The sequence below is a fragment of the Salvia splendens genome, chromosome 19, assembly GCF_004379255.2.
Source record: "Salvia splendens isolate huo1 chromosome 19, SspV2, whole genome shotgun sequence".
In the NCBI taxonomy this organism is placed as follows: domain Eukaryota; kingdom Viridiplantae; phylum Streptophyta; class Magnoliopsida; order Lamiales; family Lamiaceae; genus Salvia; species Salvia splendens.
In genome coordinates this window covers 24,987,608-25,009,859 of record NC_056050.1, presented here as the reverse complement: position 1 = coordinate 25,009,859, position 22,252 = coordinate 24,987,608, and the positions used below count along the sequence as shown (strand labels likewise).

Genomic DNA, 22,252 nt, shown 5'->3' with positions numbered 1-22,252 from the left:
AAAAAAAATAAAAAAAAAGAAAAAATTTCAAATTTCAAAATTTTGAAATCCGGCGGAACCGCCCGTTTACTCCTTGAACCGCCGGTTTTTGGTCAGAAACCGCCGGTTTCGTCAACGGTTTTCTGACGAAAACCGGCGGTTTCTGACCCGGTTTCTGAAAAGGCTACGTATAGGCCGGTGGTAGCCTGAAAAGGTGTCAGAACCGGCGAACCGGCGGTTCGGAACCGCCGGTTCCGGCGAAACCGGCGGTTCGGAACCGCCGGTTACGGTTCGCAAATTTCTTGAACCTGAACCGGCCCGTCGGAACCGCCGGTTCCGGTCACGGTTCGAACTGCCGCCAACGGTTCCGGTTCCGGTTCGGAACCGCCGGTGACGGTTCCGGGCAGGTTCAGCCGGTCCGGTTCGGTTTGGTGATGTCTATTCATCACTTCCTCTTTCTCACAAATTTCAACATGATTCAATCAAATTTTGTTGTTTAATCTGCCGCTGCAGCCATCTTTACGCTACAGCACGTGCAGATCCCACTCTTCCCGCGCCATGGAAATTCAGTAAAGAAGAAAAAGAAACCAACTTTCCCAATCATTAATTCTTCTGTTCCCTTCACATTTCCATTGCCTCAAGCAAGAAATCTCCTTTTTCCCATTCATCGCACTGCCACCAACCGCTGCCTCAGTTTGTGTTTGGATTCTTCCATTTGTTTTCATTAAATATTGCATTTTTTTTGTCTCTGCTCTTTCTTTTTTCCATTTGGGATTTATGTAACAGAAGCTCTGACTCTGTTTCCTGCAGAATTCTTGGTTGTTGGGTAGCTGAGATTGGAAGTTTCTGATCTCTTTTCCAGAGGCAAGACTACATTTTTCAGTTCAACTCATTTTTTATTAGACGAGATGTTATTGGTTGATGCATGATTCTTTGAAACGGTGAAGAATTAGGAAAACCCTATTGAAATTAGTGTTGTTTGTAATGTTTGAAAATACAGAGGTGATTGATCAGAGTCAATGAAGGTGGGGGGAAAAGGGCTTCTATACTGGCTAAAAAAATTGTTTCTTTGTGTTTTAAAAGTATTCGATTTGGTTGTTTACCTAACATTGTTTACCATGTTCAAACAAATGTCACCAATCATTGATAAGTAGTATCTTAAATATGATTACTGTTTCTCCTTAAACTCAAGCTTGTTTTGGTTTTTCATGATCTCAGGGATGGGGGAGATTATGCATTAGTGTTTGAGGGTTTTAAGGTTCTTGATTGGAGAGAAACAAGAGATGGGAATCAAGTTGATCCTTTCAGCAGTGCTAGTGTGTGGTGCTCTCTTCTCATTAGCTAGTGCAGAACCGGTCGAGGATAAGTTTGCTTTGCTCGATTTCATTAGATACGTGAACCATTCCCGGAATTTGAATTGGGATGAGAGGACTTCTGTTTGCCATAGCTGGACTGGAGTCACTTGCAATCATGATAGTTCAAGGGTCATAGCTGTTAGACTGCCTGCTGTTGGATTAAAAGGCGGAGTTCCTACGAACACTCTTGGCCGTTTATCCGCCCTTCAGATCTTGAGTTTGAGATCTAATGGTATGAGTGGTCCTTTCCCTTCTGATATTTTGAAGCTTGGGAATTTGTCTAGTTTGTATCTTGAGTTTAATCATTTTGAGGGTCCATTGCCATTGGACTTATCTGTCTGGGAAAATCTCTCGGTGTTGAACTTGTCGAATAATAGGTTTAATGGGAGGATCTCATCTTCAATCTCAACTCTGACTCATTTAGTAGCTTTGGATCTTGCTAATAACTCTCTCTCCGGAGATGTTCCTGATCTCAATATCAAAACTCTGCAAGTGTTGGATTTGTCCAACAACCATCTCACCGGAGATGTGTCTCGATATCTAGGAAGATTTCCTAGCTCAGCCTTTTCGGGCAACAATTTTTCATTCCAGCCCTCTTCTGCTACTTCACCTGAAGCTACACGAAAGAAGCATTCGCCTAAATTTAGCCACCATACCATTCTTGCAATTGTCATTGGCTGTTCCGTGGCAGCCTTTGTGGCAATCGCCTTGCTGCTGTTTGTCACCAGCAGAAGGAAGAAAGGCGGGGAGAGTGGGCCACTTCAGAAGGCAGAGATGTCAACAAGGCGGATGGGGTCGCAGCACGTGCAGGAAGGGGATGTGGGGATGATATTTTTTGAGGGGTGTAATCTTGCTTTCGACCTTGAGGATTTGCTGAGGGCCTCTGCTGAGGTGCTCGGGAAGGGGACATTTGGGGCTACGTATAAGGCGGCTCTAGAGGATGCAACTACAGTTGCGGTTAAGAGATTGAAGGAAGTCATTGTTGGGAGGAAGGATTTTGAGCAGCAGATGGAGGTCGTTGGGAATATTAGGCACGCGAACGTTGCTCCTTTGAGGGCTTATTACTACTCCAAGGACGAGAAGCTAATGGTGTACGACTTCTATAATCAGGGAAGCGTCTCAATGCTGCTCCACGGTATGTTACTACTTATACATAAATCGCTATCTCTGTGTCGTTTGCGTTATCTGTGATCTGCGAATTGGCCTTTGATTTTAGTAGAGTTTCATTCTGTATTGTGTATGTCCACTCTTCTGTATAGTGTTGTTAGTGAACTGTGTTTTATTAGTACAGAAAATTTATCTTGATCATGAAAAAAGGTTGAATTTTGGTATTGCTAGTTGCTTTTGGCCTCTAAATTGATGACTTTTGCCACATTTGGCAGCAAGAAGAGGCGAAAACCTGTGTCGTCTCGACTGGGAAACACGGTTAAAGATCGCCATTGGCGCAGCGCGAGGCTTTGCACACATCCACACACAATGTGGGGGGAAGCTCGTGCACGGCAACATAAAATCATCGAATATCTTCCTCAACGCCCAACAGTATGGCTGCGTGAGTGATCTCGGGCTAGCAACACTAATGAGCCCCACCTCGGTGCCCGTTGTCCGCTCGGGGTATCGTGCCCCGGAGGTGATGGACTCGAGGAAGGCGCTGCAGGCGTCCGATGTGTACAGCTACGGGGTTTTCTTGCTCGAGCTTCTCACGGGGAAGTCCCCTGTCCACGCCTCGGGAGGGGAGGAGGTCATCCACCTCGTGAGGTGGGTGAACTCCGTGGTCCGGGAGGAGTGGACGGGTGAGGTGTTTGACTTGGAGCTCCTGAGGTACCCGCACGTGGAGGAGGAGATGGTGTCGATGTTGCAAATAGGGTTGAGTTGCGTGGCGCGGATGCCCGAGCAAAGGCCGAAAATGGAGCAGGTGGTGAAGATGGTGGAGGAGATTAGGGTTGTTGTCCCGGCCACGGCCACGGCCACGGCCACGAGGAATAGCTCTCGTGGTGGGACAAGGTCTTCGAGTCCGAATATTATACCGCATGTGAGTGAGATTGGATCCTCTTCGACTACAAACTAGATTCTTGCTAATTTGGTTTAGGTCCAAGAATTTTATTTTTTTTAATATATTTTTCATTGAATATGGTTTTGTTTGCTAAGAAGTATTGTTTGTCCCATTTGCCAAAATTATGGTGCCAAATGATTGGATCAGGTAGATGTCAGTTTATGTTTGGGAGTGGAGAGAGAGGGGTGTCTACGTCATCATTAACCCGTCCCCATTTCCGGCCCCAAGTCCCCTCCACGTCATCATTCCTCTACAGTTGCGGCCCATGCCCAACTGCTATAACCCTGCACGTTGCGGCCCGGGCCGCAACTAATAAATGACACTATTCACAACTCCAACATATTTAACTCGTAAACGCAATTCGTTGAACAATTGAAACCAGGAAAATGCATTATTCATTAGAAATTAACATTACATTACTAGACGAATCAAATTTGAAATAACATTTCATTAGAAATTAACATTTCATTCCTCTACGTTGATCGCTGTTGAACCAATCCATTGGCGCCGAAACAAAGGGTATAATAGAGTATTGAAATGGAACGCGGGATTGAAATGGATGGAACGGATGCTCGTATTTATAGACATCGAATTAAAAAAAATTGGATTTGCGGCCCGGCCCGAAGAGCGTGTAACGCTGGGCCGGGACGCGGGACATGCGGCCCGTCACCGTGCAACCCCGTCCCGGGCCGGGATGCGGGACGCTCCCCAGGCCGGGAACGCGGCCCCGGGACGGGCCTGAGCCGTGCCGCCCTTCCGTGTAATGCATGGGACGGGCCGGGACTCGCGATTTGCGGCCGGGCCCATGGCGTTACAGATGCTCTTAGGATGTTGTTAAGCTACCAAGGTTCACCCAAAGTCAAAAGTCTAGTTTGTTTTAAGGATTAAATACAATTAAAGCTTGTTAAAAGTCAACTGATACATTTGGTGATTTTAGTTTTGATTACTTGCTACTCCTATTTTGTAATCTTAAATGACCTTACTTTTGCGTTGAGGTAGATAAATTTTTTTAAGTCTAATTATTTATAGGTTACTCATTTTTAGAAAATATTTGCAATGCATGTTTATATAAGGTTAGTAGTCATTAAATTATGAAATTTAGTCTAATTATGATTAATCTCGTAATATTTGAAATCAGAATACTAAAGTGAATATTTTTTTTCTCAATTGTTCTATTATATACAAAATGACATTTTTGTTGATGTTAAGAACAACATGGAATAAGCGAATAAGAATAGGAATAAGAATCAGACGAAGATTTTTTGATACAATGCAGACATTGAATGAATAAGATAGATATACGAACAACCCACACACATTAACACGTAACGTATTTTCATTGTGAACACTAATTTATTCAAAAAAAATGGTTGTAACATTCCACCACCAATTTTTTGTTAAGACTGCTTTTATTTTATATTGATATATATATATATATATACATAAATTAAATTTATTTATTTGATGGAATTCTTTTTTCTTTTTTAATGATAGAGACATTAATTAAATTTTGTTAGCATTGCACACAATAAGTTAACTATACGAATGACTATACAATGTATTTTTTATCATTACATATTTTAATATCAATTTAAGAAATTAAAATACTGATTCAAATGGAGTATAAGGATAACAGTCTTATTTTTATATAATTAATGAGATTTTGTTAACAATGAAACATCAACTATAAAACTAAGAAAATAAACTTTAGTAGACATAATTTTATACATATAGTCTTTTATAGTAACTCAACTATAAAAAATAATTAAAAAGTAACGAAGATAAAAAAAAACTTGAACATGCACAAAGACATACTCAATAACATACTTGCTTAGCTAAAACCAAAGTTTGATGCATGCAATTCTACGAAATTATGAGGTGAAGTATAAAACATGAATAAATATTTACTCAAGTTATAACTTATGTACTGAAGTTATAAAATATGAATAAATATGAAGCTTGTGCATATACTCCGTATGTATATATGGTTGTATGCATAGTATATATGGGAATTATAGAAATTTCCATAAATAATCACATTTTTTCCTTTAAAATTCATTTGGCCATGTATGCTCCAGCTGGAAGTGGGACCTACTATAATTCCATTTGGCAAAGAAATATTAGTGAGACACACCAAATCAGATTGCTTACGTGGTATACTTAGACCATGGAATTTTTTCTCACCTCGAAGCACCAATTTCTCCCGGCGAAGATCGAATAAAATAAAAAAATACTTATTTTATTGAAGCACATTATTTTGAAGATCATCAAACAGTGACATTATATATTTGGATTTGGCAATTAAGAAAAACTGAAATTTTAAAATTTAATATTTCGATTTGACTAAACTTTATAAATAAAATGACTACTAAACAATCTATAAGTTTCTAATAGAATAAAATATAATTAACGTAATTTTATGTAAAATATTTAATAGTATAATCTTAGAATGGGCCTCATGTCAGCCCAAAGTTCATCATTCAAATCTGATAAACGCAGCCTTACAAGCCCATTTTCTGATTGGATTTTCAAAAAATACATATGCACAGCCCATGGTCGGAAATTTTTATTTTTATTTATTTTATTTTTTTGGTCGGAATTTCAGTTCTTAGAGTAGTACTAATAATAAAGTTGAAGCATATTCTTAATTCGTGTTTATATAAATTTATAACACAAAATTTACACAATCATTTTATTAGTGTAAATCTTCAAACATTAATATCAATTGGTTAAAATATTCAACAATAAATTTTCGTACCATTTTATTAGTGTAAATCTTCAAACATTAATATCTATTTTTATAAAATTAAGGCTTCACTCACAAATATTGATAAACTATCAATTGCTTTAGCTATTTTGCAAAATAGAAATAATCCTCTCTACAGAGGCAGTCTAGGGATCTTTAGCAATCGCTGCCGTTTTTTCTCAGCTTGAGCTACCGATTTATCGGAATCTCGTTTCTAGATCCGAATATCGCCGCCGATCTAGGCTCTAGCTACTGGATTGTTAATTGTAAGAATTTCTCGTAAATCTGTTTTTTTATTTTATTTGAATAATTCTTCGTTGGATTTGACGGTATTTTTGTTGGCGCTTCTTAATTTTGTTGTGAAGTTTTCGTTTTGATGCGAATTCGATGTTAACTTAGCCCTAATTTGAACTGAATTGGATCTGATGAATTGGTGTTTTCCCCCGGAGATTTATCCCCTGGTTGATTGCCTGATTGGTGCCTTACTTTGGTAAATTAGCTGTTTGAGAACAACTAATAGTATTTAGTTTGAAATGTGAGGCGTTAATTTGGTAAATTTAGTCAAGTTGATTGTACGAACAATATATGGTTCTCATCATGCTTCTAATTGTATGATTAGTTCCTTGCTGATTAAACTTCATTGGTTGTTTTTTTTTAACTTTGGTTGATTAGGTATTGTCGAAATGGGTAAGAAGAAATCAGATGAAGCTGGTGCTGGTACAAAGTCGAAGCAGGGTGGGAAGGAGAAGTTCTCGGTGACTGAATTACTCGCGAGCATGGATGCAAAACCTGAAAAGCCGAAGAAAGCAAGCGCCTCCACTAGTAAACCCAAGCCAAAACCTGCTCCTAAAGTCTCGTCTTACATTGATGGTATAGATCTTCCTTCATCTGATGAAGAGGAACAGGAATTGGGCTCAGAGGAGGAGGCACATCTGATTGAGGTAAACAGCCGCAGAAATATTGCAAAGCCTATTGACACAGGTCTCACCGACAAAGAGTTGAAGAAGCGTGGAAAGAAGGATGTGCTTGTGGCTCAGGCTGCAGAGGTAGCCAAAAAGGAGGCACTCAGGGATGATCGTGATGCGTTTACTGTTGTAATTGGTAGCCGGGCTTCTGTACTTGATGGTGAAAATGATGCTGATGCCAATGTCAAAGATATAACAGTTGAAAACTTCTCTGTTGCTGCTCGAGGGAAAGAACTGTTGAAGAATACTTCGGTGAAAATCTCTCATGGGAAGAGATATGGATTGGTTGGGCCCAATGGAATGGGTAAATCTACCCTGTTAAAGCTTCTTGCTTGGAGAAAGATACCTGTGCCCAAAAATATTGATGTACTTTTGGTTGAACAAGAGGTCGTTGGTGATGATAGAACAGCTCTTGAAGCAGTTGTTTCAGCCAACGAAGAACTCGTCAAACTTCGAGAAGAAGTTGCTGCTTTGCAGGATGCATCAAATATGTCCACTGGTGACGGGGAGGAAGATGATGATGAAGGGAATGATGTGGGAGAGAAGCTGAGTGAATTGTATGAGAAGTTGCAGTTGATGGGATCAGATGCTGCTGAGGCCCAAGCTTCTAAAATTCTTGCTGGGTTGGGTTTTACTAAAGATATGCAGAGTCGAGCAACACGGTCCTTTAGTGGTGGTTGGAGGATGAGAATTTCATTGGCTAGAGCACTGTTTGTTCAGCCTACTTTGTTGCTGTTGGATGAGCCTACAAATCATCTCGACCTCAGGGCTGTTCTCTGGTTGGAAGAATACTTATGCAGGTGGAAGAAAACTCTTATTGTTGTCTCACACGACCGGGATTTTCTAAATACAGTTTGCAATGAGATTATCCATCTCCATGATTTGAAGCTTCACCTTTATCGTGGAAATTTTGATGATTTCGAAGGTGGATATGAACAGCGCCGCAAAGAGGCGAATAAGAAGAGCGAGGCATATGAAAAGCAGCTCAGAAATGCCAAGAGATCTGGCAGTCGAACCCAGCAGGAGAAGGTCAAGGATCGAGCTAAATTTAATGCTGCCAAGGAAGCCTCGAAGAGCAAGAGTAAGGGTAAGGTTGATGAGGATGAGCCTATTGCAGAGGCACCACGGAAATGGAAAGATTACACAGTGGAGTTCCATTTCCCTGAGCCTACTGAGCTAACACCACCACTTCTGCAACTACTCGAAGTTAGCTTTAGCTACCCAAATCGCGAGGACTTCAGGCTGTCTAATGTGGATGTGGGCATTGATATGGGGACCCGTGTAGCAATTGTCGGACCCAATGGAGCTGGAAAATCAACCTTGCTCAACCTTCTTGCTGGAGATTTGGTTCCAACAAAGGGTGAGGTGAGGAGAAGTCAGAAACTGAGGATAGGCAGATACTCGCAGCACTTTGTGGATCTCCTGATAATGGATGAAACACCCGTTCAGTATCTACTTCGATTACATCCGGAACAAGAAGGGCTCAGCAAGCAAGAGGCTGTCCGGGCAAAGCTTGGCAAGTTTGGACTTCCCAGCCACAACCATCTGACTCCTATTGCAAAACTATCCGGAGGGCAGAAGGCGCGCGTGGTTTTCACTTCCATATCCATGTCTAAGCCGCACATTCTACTGTTGGATGAGCCGACCAATCATTTAGATATGCAGAGTATTGATGCATTGGCAGATGCGCTGGATGAGTTCACAGGAGGAGTCGTTCTCGTCAGCCATGACTCGAGGCTTATATCGCGCGTGTGCCAAGATGAAGAAAGGAGCCAGATATGGGTGGTGGAAAACGGAACTGTTGAGGCCTTCCCTGATTCATTTGAAGACTACAAGGATGAGCTTGTCAAGGAAATCAGAGCCGAGGTTGACGATTGATTGGTCACTTCGCATGAGGTTCGAGTTATTATTAAGAAATAGAAAGACCATATTTTTCCTCTCAAGATTTGGTGTTTATTTGGTGAAACTAGTAATAGTGAGTGTATTTTTCCTAAAACTTTTTTCTTGTAACTTTTACTATATTTTGAAAATTTTGGAGCATAATATTTCTTCGACTCTGTCATTTCATAACCTTATTTGTCGGTGAAGCTTTCATTGACGTTGAAATTGCATCGAAATTTCAATGGAAATAAAGAGGCAACTACCATCTACTCTGCTTTGTGTATATAAATATAGAGTGAGGAAGAATTATAGTGTGAATGTGAAAAAGGATGACTAAAGTTTATGAAGATTGGGAGAGGCTGGTGAGAGCTGCGGTGAGGAAACAAGAGCTATGGGAACTCTTTCACGACCACTCGAGGACTCAACCACCACCACCACCTCCACCTCCACCTCCGGCAGCCCTGCTTCGGCTTCTCCCAGGACTCTGATCAGCCGCCACGCTGAGCCGCTTCCGAGTAGCTCTGCCGAGAAGAAGATGAAGACAAGGAAGTCGATGGGTTTTCACTCGATGGATTTCCAACACTTCTCACTCCACTTCGCCATTGATCAATAAGAATCCAAAAGGATCTGGGATTCGAGTTGGTCTTTAAATGTATTATTTATGTTCATTTATTAATAAATTAATAAAAAAATAATATTTTTTTACAGCATATTTTAAACTTTAATGGCTTTGTAATAAACATAGAATTATTCTTGTGAAATAGGAAAACAATGCGATGTAAAATGATATTTTACCCGATTTTTTTATGTAAAAGTAGTTAAAGTATATTGTTATTCCATCCATCCGCAAATAGGAGTCTCACTTTTTTCCGAGTTTTAAGAAATGTTAATAAAAGAGGGTGGAAGAAAATTGGTAGAATATGAGTCACACTTGTGTATAATAGTTTTAAATGACATATGAGTGGAATGAGTTAGCGGAATGTGAGGCCTTTTTATCATTTATTAATAGAGTAGTAGTAATTATGAACCGGGGATTCATATTCGCGGACGGACCAAAATGAAAAACAAGATTTCTATTCGCGGACGGATGAAGTATTAATTAGTAGCTAAAGTTTTGAAGCCGTTGAAAATAATCTAATGATGTTAAGAGATCTATCAGTATTAAAAATAAAATAAAATAAGTATGTTCTAATTGAAGAAATATTTGAAAGACCATTTTGAAAAGTAACGCAACGCAGTCTAAGTTGAATACAATTTCAATGCACTTGACCCTTTTGAATATATTATAAATTGACATGCCACAAATTATTACACATTGACTTACAAACTGTCTTTTTAATCAACTTTACAGCACCCTCAAATTAAATGTTGAATATTCAAAAGTTATATTCGAATTCAAACATACAAATATAAATATTAGTATCGCCAGTTTGAAGAATTCCAGTAAATGAAACCCAACAACCCAATTTGAATACTCTTGTATTATTATATCATCAGAGCATCTCCAATAGCACTGGACGTCAAATAGCCATCAAATAGCCTTCACACTGCCACATCATCAGCACTACAATTCTCCTGCCACATCAGCTTGCCACATCAACTGGACATCAAATAGCCCTCACATAGCCTTCACACTACCTATCCACATCACTAATAACAATTATATAATTTAATTTATACTCGTATCAACATACGGAATTTAATTTACGAGACAAATACGGGAAATTCGAATAATACTATTAAAATTTAGAAAGTACATTAATTTTAAAAAAAAGTACAATAATTTAAAAAAAGTACAAAAATTAAAAAGTACAATTAAAAAAGTACAATATTTCTATATGGAAACATAAAACATTCAAGGATGTTTCTATAAAAGAGAGACAACCTAGAATGATTTTTGTCCCACATCGAATGTGAAACATAAAACATTCAAAGATGTCTCTATAAAAGAGAGACAACCTAGAATGATTTTTGTCCCACATCGAATGTGAAACATAAAACATTCAAGGATGTCTCTATAAAAGAGAGACAACCTAGAATGATTTTTGTCCCACATCGAATGTGAAACATAAAACATTCAAGGATGTCTCTATAAAAGAGAGACAACCTAGAATGATTTTTGTCCCACATCGAATGTGAAACATAAAACATTCAAGGATGTCTCTATAAAAGAGAGACAACCTAGAATGATTTTTGTCCCACATCGAATGTGAAACATAAAACATTCAAGGATGTCTCTATAAAAGAGAGACAAGTCTCTATAAAAGAGAGACAACCTAGAATGATTTTTGTCCCACATCGAATGTGAAACATAAAACATTCAAGGATGTCTCTATAAAAGAGAGACAACCTAGAGTGGTTTTTGTCCCACATCAAATGTGGAACATAAAACATTCAAGGATGTCTCTATAAAAGAGAGACTACCTAGAGTGGTTTTTGTCCCACATCGAATGTGGAACATAAAACATTCAAGGATGTCTCTATAAAAGAGAGACAACCTAGAATGGTTTCATAATTCGCAAACCCATTAAATATATATGGGCTATTAAGAATTTCTTGTATAAATTTATTTGTAAAAATTGTTTTTAAATATTAAAAACAATTTTTATAAATAAATAGTATTTTTAATTTTTTTTTTAAATTCGAATTTTTAAAATTCGAATTAAAAAAAAAATTTAAATCCGACGCCGGTTTGGCGCCGATCCGGGACGCACAATGGCGCCCGTGAGGATCGGCGTCGGAACCGGCGTCAGCGCGGGAATCGGCATGGCGACGCCGATTTTGACGCCGATTTCGCCGACGCCGGTTCCAATGGTTAGGCGTCAAACCGGCGTCGGCGAAAAATCGGCGTCGCGGTGGTGACGCCGGTTATTGGAGATGCTCTCATAGATTCATAGATACTGTCACTATCTTTATCAAGTGATTTGATTCAAATCCAGCAAGATTCCAGCAAGAAACCAGTACGTACCCCACTCGACCCCATTGTATTAAAATAAAATCTAATAAAATTTTAATATTATTGAGAAATAATAGAGTAATTATAGACTCTCTTTTTCCGAGGGTTAAGAGTAATAAATAAACTATTAAAACTTGCATTTTACTCAAAAACTCAGAATTAGCCGCCCTTGTTTATCAATCCAAACCCATAATCAACTTGGTTTTCCCACCTTTCTCTATTTTTTTAACCTTTAGCATTATTATAATGAAAGATGAAAGATTTGGCTTATTTTCACCATTAAGTTTAGCTTTGGATAACCTCTTTCCACAAGTGGGATTTAAGAATTAAGAGCAATAATTTTCTTACATATACTTTTCCCCATCATATATTCATAGTACATGATTTGTTAAATAAAAATTGGTAATGATCTTTGTTTACCTCACTATTCCTGGAATTTCTCCTTTTATTTATTCTTGCACATATAATTAATTTCACAAGAAAATAAAACAGAATACATAGAATCTATACATAATTTATCAAATTTCTTAATACCCAAAAAAGTAAAAGAAATTAAAAGTAGCCACTTGACAAATGGAGTCATCCCAATGTCAACATTATGAAATCCAGTGATGACAAAAAACAAGGAAAATAAAAAGAAATATGACAATTGATTAATTATTCATTTATGAGTTTCTTTCTTTCTTCCTCATTTCCTCACTCAACAAATATCTCCTCTGCAATTTCATTTTCGTCGTCCACTTTTCTGTGAAAAAAGTAATAAAACTTTCCCCTCGAATTACGCAGGCAGGAGGATCCAATCTTTCTCTCAGGTACAATTTCCAACCCATTTCGAGAAATTTTGCTAGAAAATTTAGATCTGCCTTGTTTTTTTGGGGGATCACAGGAATCGCTTATGGCTTCAAAGCGGATCTTGAAGGAGCTCAAGGATCTCCAAAAGGATCCTCCTACCTCTTGCAGTGCTGGTAATTGTAACTAAATTTCGTCAAAATTTACATTTTAAACCCGAATACATCAAAAAGATTCGATTTTTAGTTTCTGTACATGAATGTGTTTTTCAATTTTTTTTTTGATTTTGATATGTACTCAGTTTTGGGGTTCTAGTAATTTGTTTGATGTTTTTTTTTCTTCTGTGGCCATATATAACTAACTAATCATTGAGGTGTTTTGTTTCATTTTTCTTATTGTGGGATTTTAGTGGTTCTTTTTAAGGCAATTTTGGTGGTTGACTGGTTCTTCTTTGTGCATATATTTTCCAGTTTTGACATTGGCTAAAAATCCATTGAAGTAAAAGCAGGAATTGTGCTTATATGATTTCTTGTTCTGTTTTGATTGTGAAAAATTTACCCAAGTTTAGGAGTTTTTATAGCCTTAGGGATGGTTGAGGCATCTCTCTAAATAGAAGTTTCTTGTGGTTAAGCTTTAAGAAGCTGCATGAAGATGAAAATGTATGTGGATGGCCCATTATGTCTTCTGTTTGCACTGGATTGTTTGCATTTGGTGAATGACATGTCTAATTCACACAAATGTTCATGTGTAAAACAATATGTTAACTGATTTGTGTGGTTGGCCATCTGTGCCATGCCACATACAAGATATTGAGTTCGTAACAAGTTTTAATTTGGTGAATGAATACTTTCCTGATCATGATGCAATAGCCGGCACCGTTTTCTGATGGTATCCTTTAGTTCAGCATCAGTTTGATTTGAATTGTAAGTTTGTAACATGGCTATAGTCTCTAAGGAGTGCGGGCGAGATATCGAATCCTTATGCAAAATCTGTTTTTTTTATAGTCGTAGACTTATTTTCCATTACTATTAATCCAAATCTGTCCAAGTAAAGAAGGTGGACCAGCATTCGATAAATGCCTTTTTGTTCCTCTGCCGTTGAACCACCTACGTTGTCTTGCATTCTCACCAACCTACTTTATAGTTTTGCTAATGTTTCACTTCACACTTGAAACTTCAAATTCAACCTCAAGATTTCTAAATGTGTCTTCGATTTTTTCCATTCTTTGTAAATGGCAGGTCCTGTAGCTGAGGACATGTTTCATTGGCAAGCTACGATCATGGGTCCTCCGGATAGTCCTTACGCAGGAGGGGTTTTCTTAGTTACGATCCATTTCCCTCCAGACTACCCTTTCAAACCTCCTAAGGTATTGTTTCCGTCCACATTTCTTAGGTTCATCGATTATTTCCTTAGTGTCATATCCTCTTCCTCAGTTATGATTTGCATGTCTGACATATTCCGCTCGATGAATTCTGCAGGTTGCTTTCAGGACAAAAGTTTTCCACCCAAACATAAACAGCAACGGAAGCATATGTCTCGACATACTGAAGGAGCAGTGGAGCCCAGCCCTAACCATCTCTAAGGTTAGTATGTTTATATATCTAATTTAACACAATCTCTTGCTCATAAATCCAAATTGCTGAAAAAGTTGGTGTTTGTTTGTGCTTCAGGTGTTGCTTTCCATATGCTCCTTGCTGACAGACCCGAATCCCGATGATCCATTGGTTCCAGAGATTGCCCATATGTATAAAACTGACAGGACCAAGTACGAGACCACTGCAAGGAGCTGGACTCAGAAATACGCCATGGGCTAACTTTGCGTGGACGAGTGGTTGGCCCGTTTACCTTTGAACATTTTGCTTTCTACATTTTATTATGTATCAAATGGTCTAATCTACCTTTCAAGTCCTAAATTTGGACTAAAAATTACCAGACACATTCCTTTTAAACTGTTTGTATGTGTAGTTAATCTATCAAATGCGTTTCTATGATTGAAATCTTGTGCTTGTTATCCCAACTCATCTCATTATTGTCATTTCATTTGTTTTGCTGCAAATTTATTCTAGAATTTATAAGATAGATAACTTCTATTTCATGGAGCTAGTAACCTTTAGGATTCATACAGCATTCCGACCTGCATCGTTGCTTGGGGTGGGGTTTGAAGCGTGGGAAACGCGGGCTTGCTGTTCTTCTGCAGAAACCTATACAGATAATTAATGGTGAACCGTGCAAGCATCCCACTCTTCTTGTTCGCCTTGAGGATAGTCCTTCCGGTGACAAACACAATCCCTCTCTTCATCGTGCTCTGAATCTTCTGCACCTCGCTGGGGTCATCGATCAACTCAACGAGCTTTGCCACTATTGAGCCAGCATATTCCGCTCCATTCATGTTCTTTGCATCGTTATACCCGAACTGAATCAAACATTGGTACACCCCGTGGCGCCCTAGCTTCTGGACATAGAGACGCTCAGTGGGCGCGATGGTTTTGATTGGCAAAGTCCTGATGGTGACGAGGACCATGATCTCACGCACCGAGCTCGTATGCTGGATGTAGTGGCGGATGATGGGTGGGATGCCGTACACGAGATCCGTAAAGAAAAAGCAAACACCTGGAGTGCGGCAAAAGCCGTTGCTTCCTGACAAAGCATCGTCTAGCTCCGTCGCGCTCATTTTGTTCTTGGCCTCGTACGTCGTCTTCTTGCTCCTTCCGTACTTCCACGACATCATCACGACCATGAAGAGCGCCGATATGGCGAACGGCACCCACCCCCCTTGCGGGATCTTTTGAAGCAACGACGTCATGAACGCACCCTCCAGTACGACGTAAGGAACGAAAAACCCTAGCACTACAACCGCGTTCATTTTCCAAATGGTCAGCATCACCAGACTCATGAGACACGTGGTTATGATCATAACCCATATCACCACGACACCGTACGCATTGGCGAGCTCGACCCCGCCTTTGAATCCGACAACGAGTCCAACGGTGAGGATCATGAGAATGCAGTTGATCTCAGGGGAGTAGACCTGGCCTTGGTGCTTGGAGGATGTGTGAATTATGCTAACCCTAGGGAAGCAGTCGAGCTCGAGCGACTGCTTCACGATGGAGAAGCATGCGGAGATCATAGATTGGCTCGCAACAACTGCAGCTAGCGTGGAGATAACGAACATCGGCCAGTAAACAGGATCCGGAACAGAGCTGTAGTAGGCGTCAACGACGTTTTCAGGGTGCTTCAATAGATAAGCCGTTTGGCCCGCGTACGTCACTATCAACGATGGATAAACTACGAAAGAGAAGCCCAACTACAAGTAGAAACCATTGATTAGATGATTGAAATCTAAGCATGGATATGATATATATGGTTGTTACCAACCTGGATACCCCTTTTGTTGAAGTGCCCCAAATCTGCAAACATTGCCTCAGCTCCTATTAAGATAAAAATTGGTCAGTTTAGTAAGAAAGATAAATAAGCAGAACATGATAAGAACACACATTTTACGCGCCTGTGATGCTCAAGAAAACGGTTCCGAGGAGATCATAGGCGGTCTTGGTGTTGGCCATCAAGAATTTGACAATGTAGTGTGGTGAGATAGCTTTGAGAATGGATGGATTATACTTGATGATGTTGTAAACTCCAATTGAGACATTGGTAGCAAACCAAATTAGCATTATTGGAGAGAATAAGAAGCTTACTTTGCTAGTCCCATAACTTTGGAAGAGAAATAAGATTACTAAAAGAATTACTGATATCCACACTACATGTTCTGAAAAACAAACAAACAAAATCTTCATTAAAAACACATATATATACACCGTGTTTTGCAACTAATTGAATCACATTGAATGTTATTATCCATTATAATTTTTAAAATCAAAATGAATATCCACACATTGTCAACAAATATCAGTGTACTATTCAGGCAATATCATCGTCTCAGATAAAAGTTTACATCGCATATCACCCTTTTTGGTTTGTTAATTTCATTCCAAATGAATATTATCACAAGCTTAAATATATGTAACGTAGTAATCAGACAATATCATTGTACCAATTCAAAATAATCAATATATACCATCTTTCGTACATTATTCGATCACATTTCATAATGACCATGCAAAATTCTTCATATAAACATATACAATTATGATTTTGTTAGGATAATTATGATTTTAATGCGGAATTAGTAAAATACTAAGAGAGAGGAAGAGAAAAAATGGATAAATTAAGAGATATGAAGAGAAAAAATGTATTCCCCCCGTCCCATTGAAAATGACCCACTTTCTTTTTTAGATTGTTCCAACCAAGATAATCCCTTACCAAAATTGGAAACACTTTTTTATCTCTACTTAATTCTCTCTCTTACTTTACTCTCTCCACTGAACACACAAAATAAACCTGCATAAAATCTCGTGCCGCCCAGGGAAGGGGTCATCTTCATTGGGACGGCGGGAGTAGTAAAATTAGTGTTAGTGGATTGAATGGTCCATTTCCTAAAATGAAAAGTTTTTATTTTTAAGAGATGGACCTAAAAGGAAAGAGTTTCTATTTTTGAGAAACGGAGGGATTATCTGTTTTGTGAAAAAGTAATTTAAATTGAAAAAGTTATATAAAATTTAAAGATTTAAGATATTTTTAGAAAAGAGCAAGTGATTACCTTTAGTTTAGTATAGCTGTATTTATTATCTTAAGACATTGTATAATGGGTGTGATGATATATGCATTAGCCGCACTAGGCTCTCTATTTTCCGATCTAATGACTTATACATAGGTGTATTCAAATACATATGTATACTTATTTTAATGTAGAACAAGACTAAATATCAATCTTTGGCTTTGGAACTCAGATGGTCCTAATATATACTCCCTTTGTCCCATTAGAAATGAAACGTTTTCCTTTTTGGGTTGTCCCATTAAAAATGAAACGTTTCCTAAAATGGAAACAACACTATCTCTACTTTTTCTTCTCTCTTACTTTACTCTCTTGTTATTAACTCACAAAACAACACTGCATAAAATTCCGTGCCGGAAACCAAATGTTTTATATTTATTGGGACGGATGGAGTATAAATTACTTGGCCACAAACCTTGTGTGATCTTGGAAGAGCGCGACTGAATTCCTTGAAGGGCTGAAAGAACTGCAAATTCTCAAACAATTGCAAACATATATAAGAATCACATATCAAATATCAATATATAGTTTGGGTGAATATCACGATACATAGTTTCTCAAAATATATCCAACTATTGATATAGTAGCAATGAAATGCTCGAAAAAGTCACAAAAATACATCCTTGAATTTTCAGCAACATAAAGGGAAGATGAAATCACTTAGTTTCACATGTAATTTTTATGCTCATGCTTCTCCACTTATCGAAAAAAACGAAATCATTTTTGTCACATCATTTTTAAGGTAACGAGTCAAACCCATGTAATTGTCTTGTGTCCTACAAATCGAGGGTTTGGACAAATTTGTCACATTCAAATAGTTAATATTTGAATGGTAGTTTAGTCTCTTAATTAGAATTAAATTATGCAATGAATGATTTTGAAAACGAGTTACCACAAGTTGCAGGAGTAAGAGCTCCATCTCCAATAACCATGCAAGTTCCCAATAGCACTATAATAGTGACAAAATTCTGACCAAAAGTGCTCCTCTCAAGAAAGCCCTTAACCCTAGTCGGAGAAGGGGTTCTCGAATCCAATCTGACGTTGCGAATGGTGAAATTGGTCGTAAAATTAATATGACGCCGAATATAAGAGTAGAGAGCAAAGGTTCCACCCTCTCCATGATCATTTGCATGCATCACGATGAAAACGTATTTGATCAACACTAGCAAGGTCAGAGTCCATATGATAAGGCTCAGGGTTCCCAAAAGGTCGTCTTCACGGAGATTAGTGAATCTTGTCGCGGAGAATACGTTCACCGGAGAAGTTCCCAAGTCTCCATACACTACTCCAAGTGATTGGTAGGCTAATACAATGTTCTCCCAATTTGAATATATCTAACCAAAAAAATCGTTATAACTAGTTTAAGTAATTATAGATTAATTATAATTTTGAAATTATACCTTTTCTATTTCAGGAGGCAGATGAGTTGTAGCGAAACTCATGATATTATCCGTATTAGAGATATGCGTGCCGGAGTGGTCCCCACCACCACCACCCTCACTGCCAATTTCGGGATCAGAGCTTATGGAGCAATTGTTTGATGGATTATCATCCATCTTCCTAGTGCCAATCAAATTGAGTTGACACAATTAAGTAACGTAACCTCTTTTTATTGTTGAATGGAGTACAATCCATTCTAATTTTAATTATTTAGTATTTGCTTGACTACAAATATATTCAAGTTATACATTAATTGATGTTTTGTCATAAGGTTATAGTACAGAGAATTTACGGCCGCACACTGAGATCAATTATACAAAGTGCTGTCAAATAATAGCATTATTGGCATGTATAATTAATTCGAATTGTGTCCAATTTATGGTTGCATTATTGTTTTCAGGAAAAAATTACAAACAATTGGATATGGAAAGATTATGATACCGTAAATCAAGAAGAGGGCAGTCTAATTTGTAAGTGTAGAAAGTTTTTTGTGGTGATATGTGCATATATAGTTAGTTTATCATATATACTACTCGCTATAAAAATTTACTTCATTTTCTCTACATTATTCTCTCTCTTACAAGAATTTTCTCTACATTCTAATTTTCAGTCTAATTTTCAAAAATTTACAGTCTAATTTTCTCTACATTATTCTCTCTACTTTAACTACTCCCACCATTCCACAAGAATATACACTGTTGATTGAACACGAGTTTTAATGCATAATTGACAAAGTAAGAGTAATGTAGAAGGAAAAAAATAAATAAAGTATTGTTACTGGAGAATGAGTCTCCTCTCATTAGATAGAAAATGGTTTCTAAAATTAGAAAGTACATATCTTGTGGGACAGACTAAAAAGAAAATAATGCATGTTCTTATGGGACGGAGGGTGTATTTATTATCAATTTTGTAAAACGAGTACAAAAAAGAAACGACTTTTACCTTGGGGCAGATGGAGTATCTTTTAATGATATAAAAATTAAGACGCAATTACTAGCGTTTGATTTTTTTTTTCAAATATCCGTAATCTATGACGCAAAAGAAAGGGTCCCTAAGTAAGGATAAATTATTTTAATATTTTTCTTTTTATAGGATGCTTTTATTTGTGTATCCAATAATAAGAAGTGTTGATGGTTTAATTAAACACACAAATTAACGACCTCAACAGCATTAAAAATATCCTTAGCCGGTCGTTTTGTTATAGTGACTCCATATTAGATTACTTTTGCATTTTATGTAAATGGTCCTGAAATATATCAAACCACACATGAGATATGATCATAGTCAACTAAACATTTTTATATCTAGTAATGCATGTTTAACCTTAAGCAAAGGAATTAATGAAAACAATTAGAGCATCAGCAATGGAGGCGTCAAAACCGCGACGCCGATTTTTCGCCGACGCCGGTTCTGACGCCGAACCATTGCGACCGGCGTCGGCGAAATCGGCGTCAATTTCGGCGTACCCATGCCGATTCGTGTGGTGACGCCGGTTCTAACGCCGATCCTCACGGCGCCATTGTAGGCCCCGGATCGGCGTCAGACCGGCGTCAGAATTTAATTTAATTTTTTCGAAAACACTATATATACGCGCTTTGGACGTCATTTTTATTCGCATCACTTGTTTTAACGAGTACACTCTCTATCTTTCTTTCTAACAAGATCAATTTAAGAAATGAGTAATGCCGGTGGTAGTGGTGGTGGTAGTGATGGGGATGCTGATGAGTACGAGCGTATGCTGAACGAAGAGCTAGATGCCTATACAAGTCGTGAGGTTGATCGATGGATGCAGAGTTATATGCAGCCGCCGGTACCTCGCCCACGACCAGTTGTCTGCCGTCGACAAGTGGTTGATCGTGATCATGTAGCTGCACATCAGCGCCTGTTCACAGATTACTTCGCAGAGGAGCCGCGTTTTAACGCCAACCATTTCAGGCGTCGTTTTAGGATGAGGCGGGACTTGTTTATGCGTATTGTTAACGGTTTGGAGCAGCTATATCTGTATTTCCGCTTCAGGCACGATGCGGCTGGCAAACCCGGCCACACCCCTATTCAAAAGTGCACTGCGGCAATCAGGCAGTTGGCCTACGGCACTTCGGTAGACATGTGGGACGAATACCTCCACATCGGTGAGACCACTGCCCTCGAATGTATGAAGTATTTCTGTCAGGGAGTGATTGAAGTATTCGGTGATCAGTATCTCCGAAAGCCTACCCCCGAAGATTGCCAGGATCTGCTGCGGATGCACGGGGAGCAGCATGGGTTCCCGGGAATGTTAGGCAGCATAGATTGTATGCATTGGGAGTGGAAGAACTGTCCCGCTGCCTGGAAGGGGTTCTACACGACCGGCTACAAGGGAAAGAATCCCACGATGATCCTCGAGGCCGTTGCTGATTACCGACTGTGGATTTGACATGCGTATTTTGGGATAGCCGGTTCGAACAACGACCTAAACGTCCTCAACTCGTCGCCCCTTTTCAACGAGCAGTGAAAGGGCGTCGGTCCGGTCATCAGTTTTGTCGCCGACGGCAACCAGCATGATATGAGCTATTACTTGGCGGATGGGATATACCCTAGGTGGCCCGTCTTTGTGAAGACGATCCGGTGCGCATCAGATGCGAAGAAGGCCTACTTTGTAACGCGGCAGGAGTCGGTGCGAAAGGACGTGGAACGCGCATTTGGTGTGCTTCAGGCGCGATGGGCTGCAGTTAAGGGACCAACGCGTTTGTGGCATGTCGACTGCATTGCTGATATAATGTACGCCTGTATTATCATGCACAACATGATTGTCGAAGATGAAGGTGTACAACTGACTGATTGGGCCAATGACGATGATGAAGCCGGTCCAAGCCACGGCGTCGCCGCCGCCAACGTACGAGGTGGGGTACCTCACGATGAAGAAGCCCTCCTCCAAGCACATGCCGACATGCGTCAGACGGAGGCTCATATTCGACTCTAAAAGGATTTAATTGAAGAGTTGTGGGCGCGGAGGATTGGAAGGCATTAGTTTTTATTTAAATTTATGTAATTTTTTTAAATGTATTTTTTTTAAATTATTGTACTTTTTGAAATTTTAATAGTATTATTCAATTTTCCTGTATTTATCTCGTAAATTAAATTCCGTATGTTGCTACAATTGTAAATTAAATTTATATAATTGTTATTAGTGATGTGGATAGGCTATGTGAGAGCTATTTGATGTCCAGTTACATGTCCAGATGATGTGGCAGGAGGATTTTAGTGCTGGATGATGTGGCAGTGGGAAGGCTATGTGAGGGCTATGGGAGGTACTAGATCATTGTGGATGCTCTTATACATATATTTAAAGAGCTCTCCCCACTTAATGAGTGACACGAAGTCTAATTAGCACTTATACATATATTTAAAGAGCTCTCCCCACTTAATGAGTGACACGAAGT

At 38.9% G+C, this 22,252-nt stretch overlaps 4 protein-coding genes across 5 annotated transcripts; 3 read left to right on the top strand and 1 right to left on the bottom strand.

Moving 5' to 3' along the window:
• Positions 1–479: 479 nt before the first annotated feature.
• On the top strand, positions 480–3,506 carry LOC121779393 (probable inactive receptor kinase At4g23740). 2 transcript variants are annotated; one of them, XM_042176730.1, is made up of 4 exons: positions 480–672; positions 790–843; positions 1,198–2,469; positions 2,717–3,506. In XM_042176730.1, the coding sequence occupies exons 3-4, from the start codon at positions 1,263–1,265 to the stop codon at positions 3,397–3,399; spliced, it is 1,890 nt and encodes a 629-aa protein (XP_042032664.1). In that variant the 5' UTR covers positions 480–672; positions 790–843; positions 1,198–1,262; the 3' UTR covers positions 3,400–3,506. The 2 variants fall into 2 exon arrangements, with proteins under 2 accessions (XP_042032664.1, XP_042032665.1); XM_042176731.1 differs by having other exon boundaries at positions 480–678.
• Positions 3,507–6,115: 2,609 nt separating this feature from the next.
• Positions 6,116–9,140, top strand: LOC121780241 (ABC transporter F family member 4-like). Its single transcript, XM_042177781.1, has 2 exons — positions 6,116–6,396; positions 6,803–9,140. The coding sequence occupies exon 2, from the start codon at positions 6,814–6,816 to the stop codon at positions 8,971–8,973; it is 2,160 nt and encodes a 719-aa protein (XP_042033715.1). The 5' UTR covers positions 6,116–6,396; positions 6,803–6,813; the 3' UTR covers positions 8,974–9,140.
• A 3,445-nt stretch (positions 9,141–12,585) lies between these two features.
• Positions 12,586–14,718, top strand: LOC121780244 (ubiquitin-conjugating enzyme E2-17 kDa-like). Its single transcript, XM_042177784.1, has 5 exons — positions 12,586–12,744; positions 12,819–12,897; positions 13,960–14,087; positions 14,200–14,304; positions 14,392–14,718. Exons 2-5 carry the CDS (start codon positions 12,828–12,830, stop codon positions 14,533–14,535), a joined length of 447 nt encoding a protein of 148 aa, XP_042033718.1. The 5' UTR covers positions 12,586–12,744; positions 12,819–12,827; the 3' UTR covers positions 14,536–14,718.
• An 8-nt stretch (positions 14,719–14,726) lies between these two features.
• On the bottom strand, positions 14,727–19,023 carry LOC121780243 (potassium transporter 26-like). Its single transcript, XM_042177783.1, has 6 exons — positions 18,794–19,023; positions 18,286–18,727; positions 17,809–17,859; positions 16,227–16,487; positions 16,097–16,149; positions 14,727–16,025 (listed from the first exon to the last, which is right to left on the bottom strand). The coding sequence occupies exons 1-6, from the start codon at positions 18,947–18,949 to the stop codon at positions 14,832–14,834; spliced, it is 2,157 nt and encodes a 718-aa protein (XP_042033717.1). The 5' UTR covers positions 18,950–19,023; the 3' UTR covers positions 14,727–14,831.
• Positions 19,024–22,252: the final 3,229 nt, after the last annotated feature.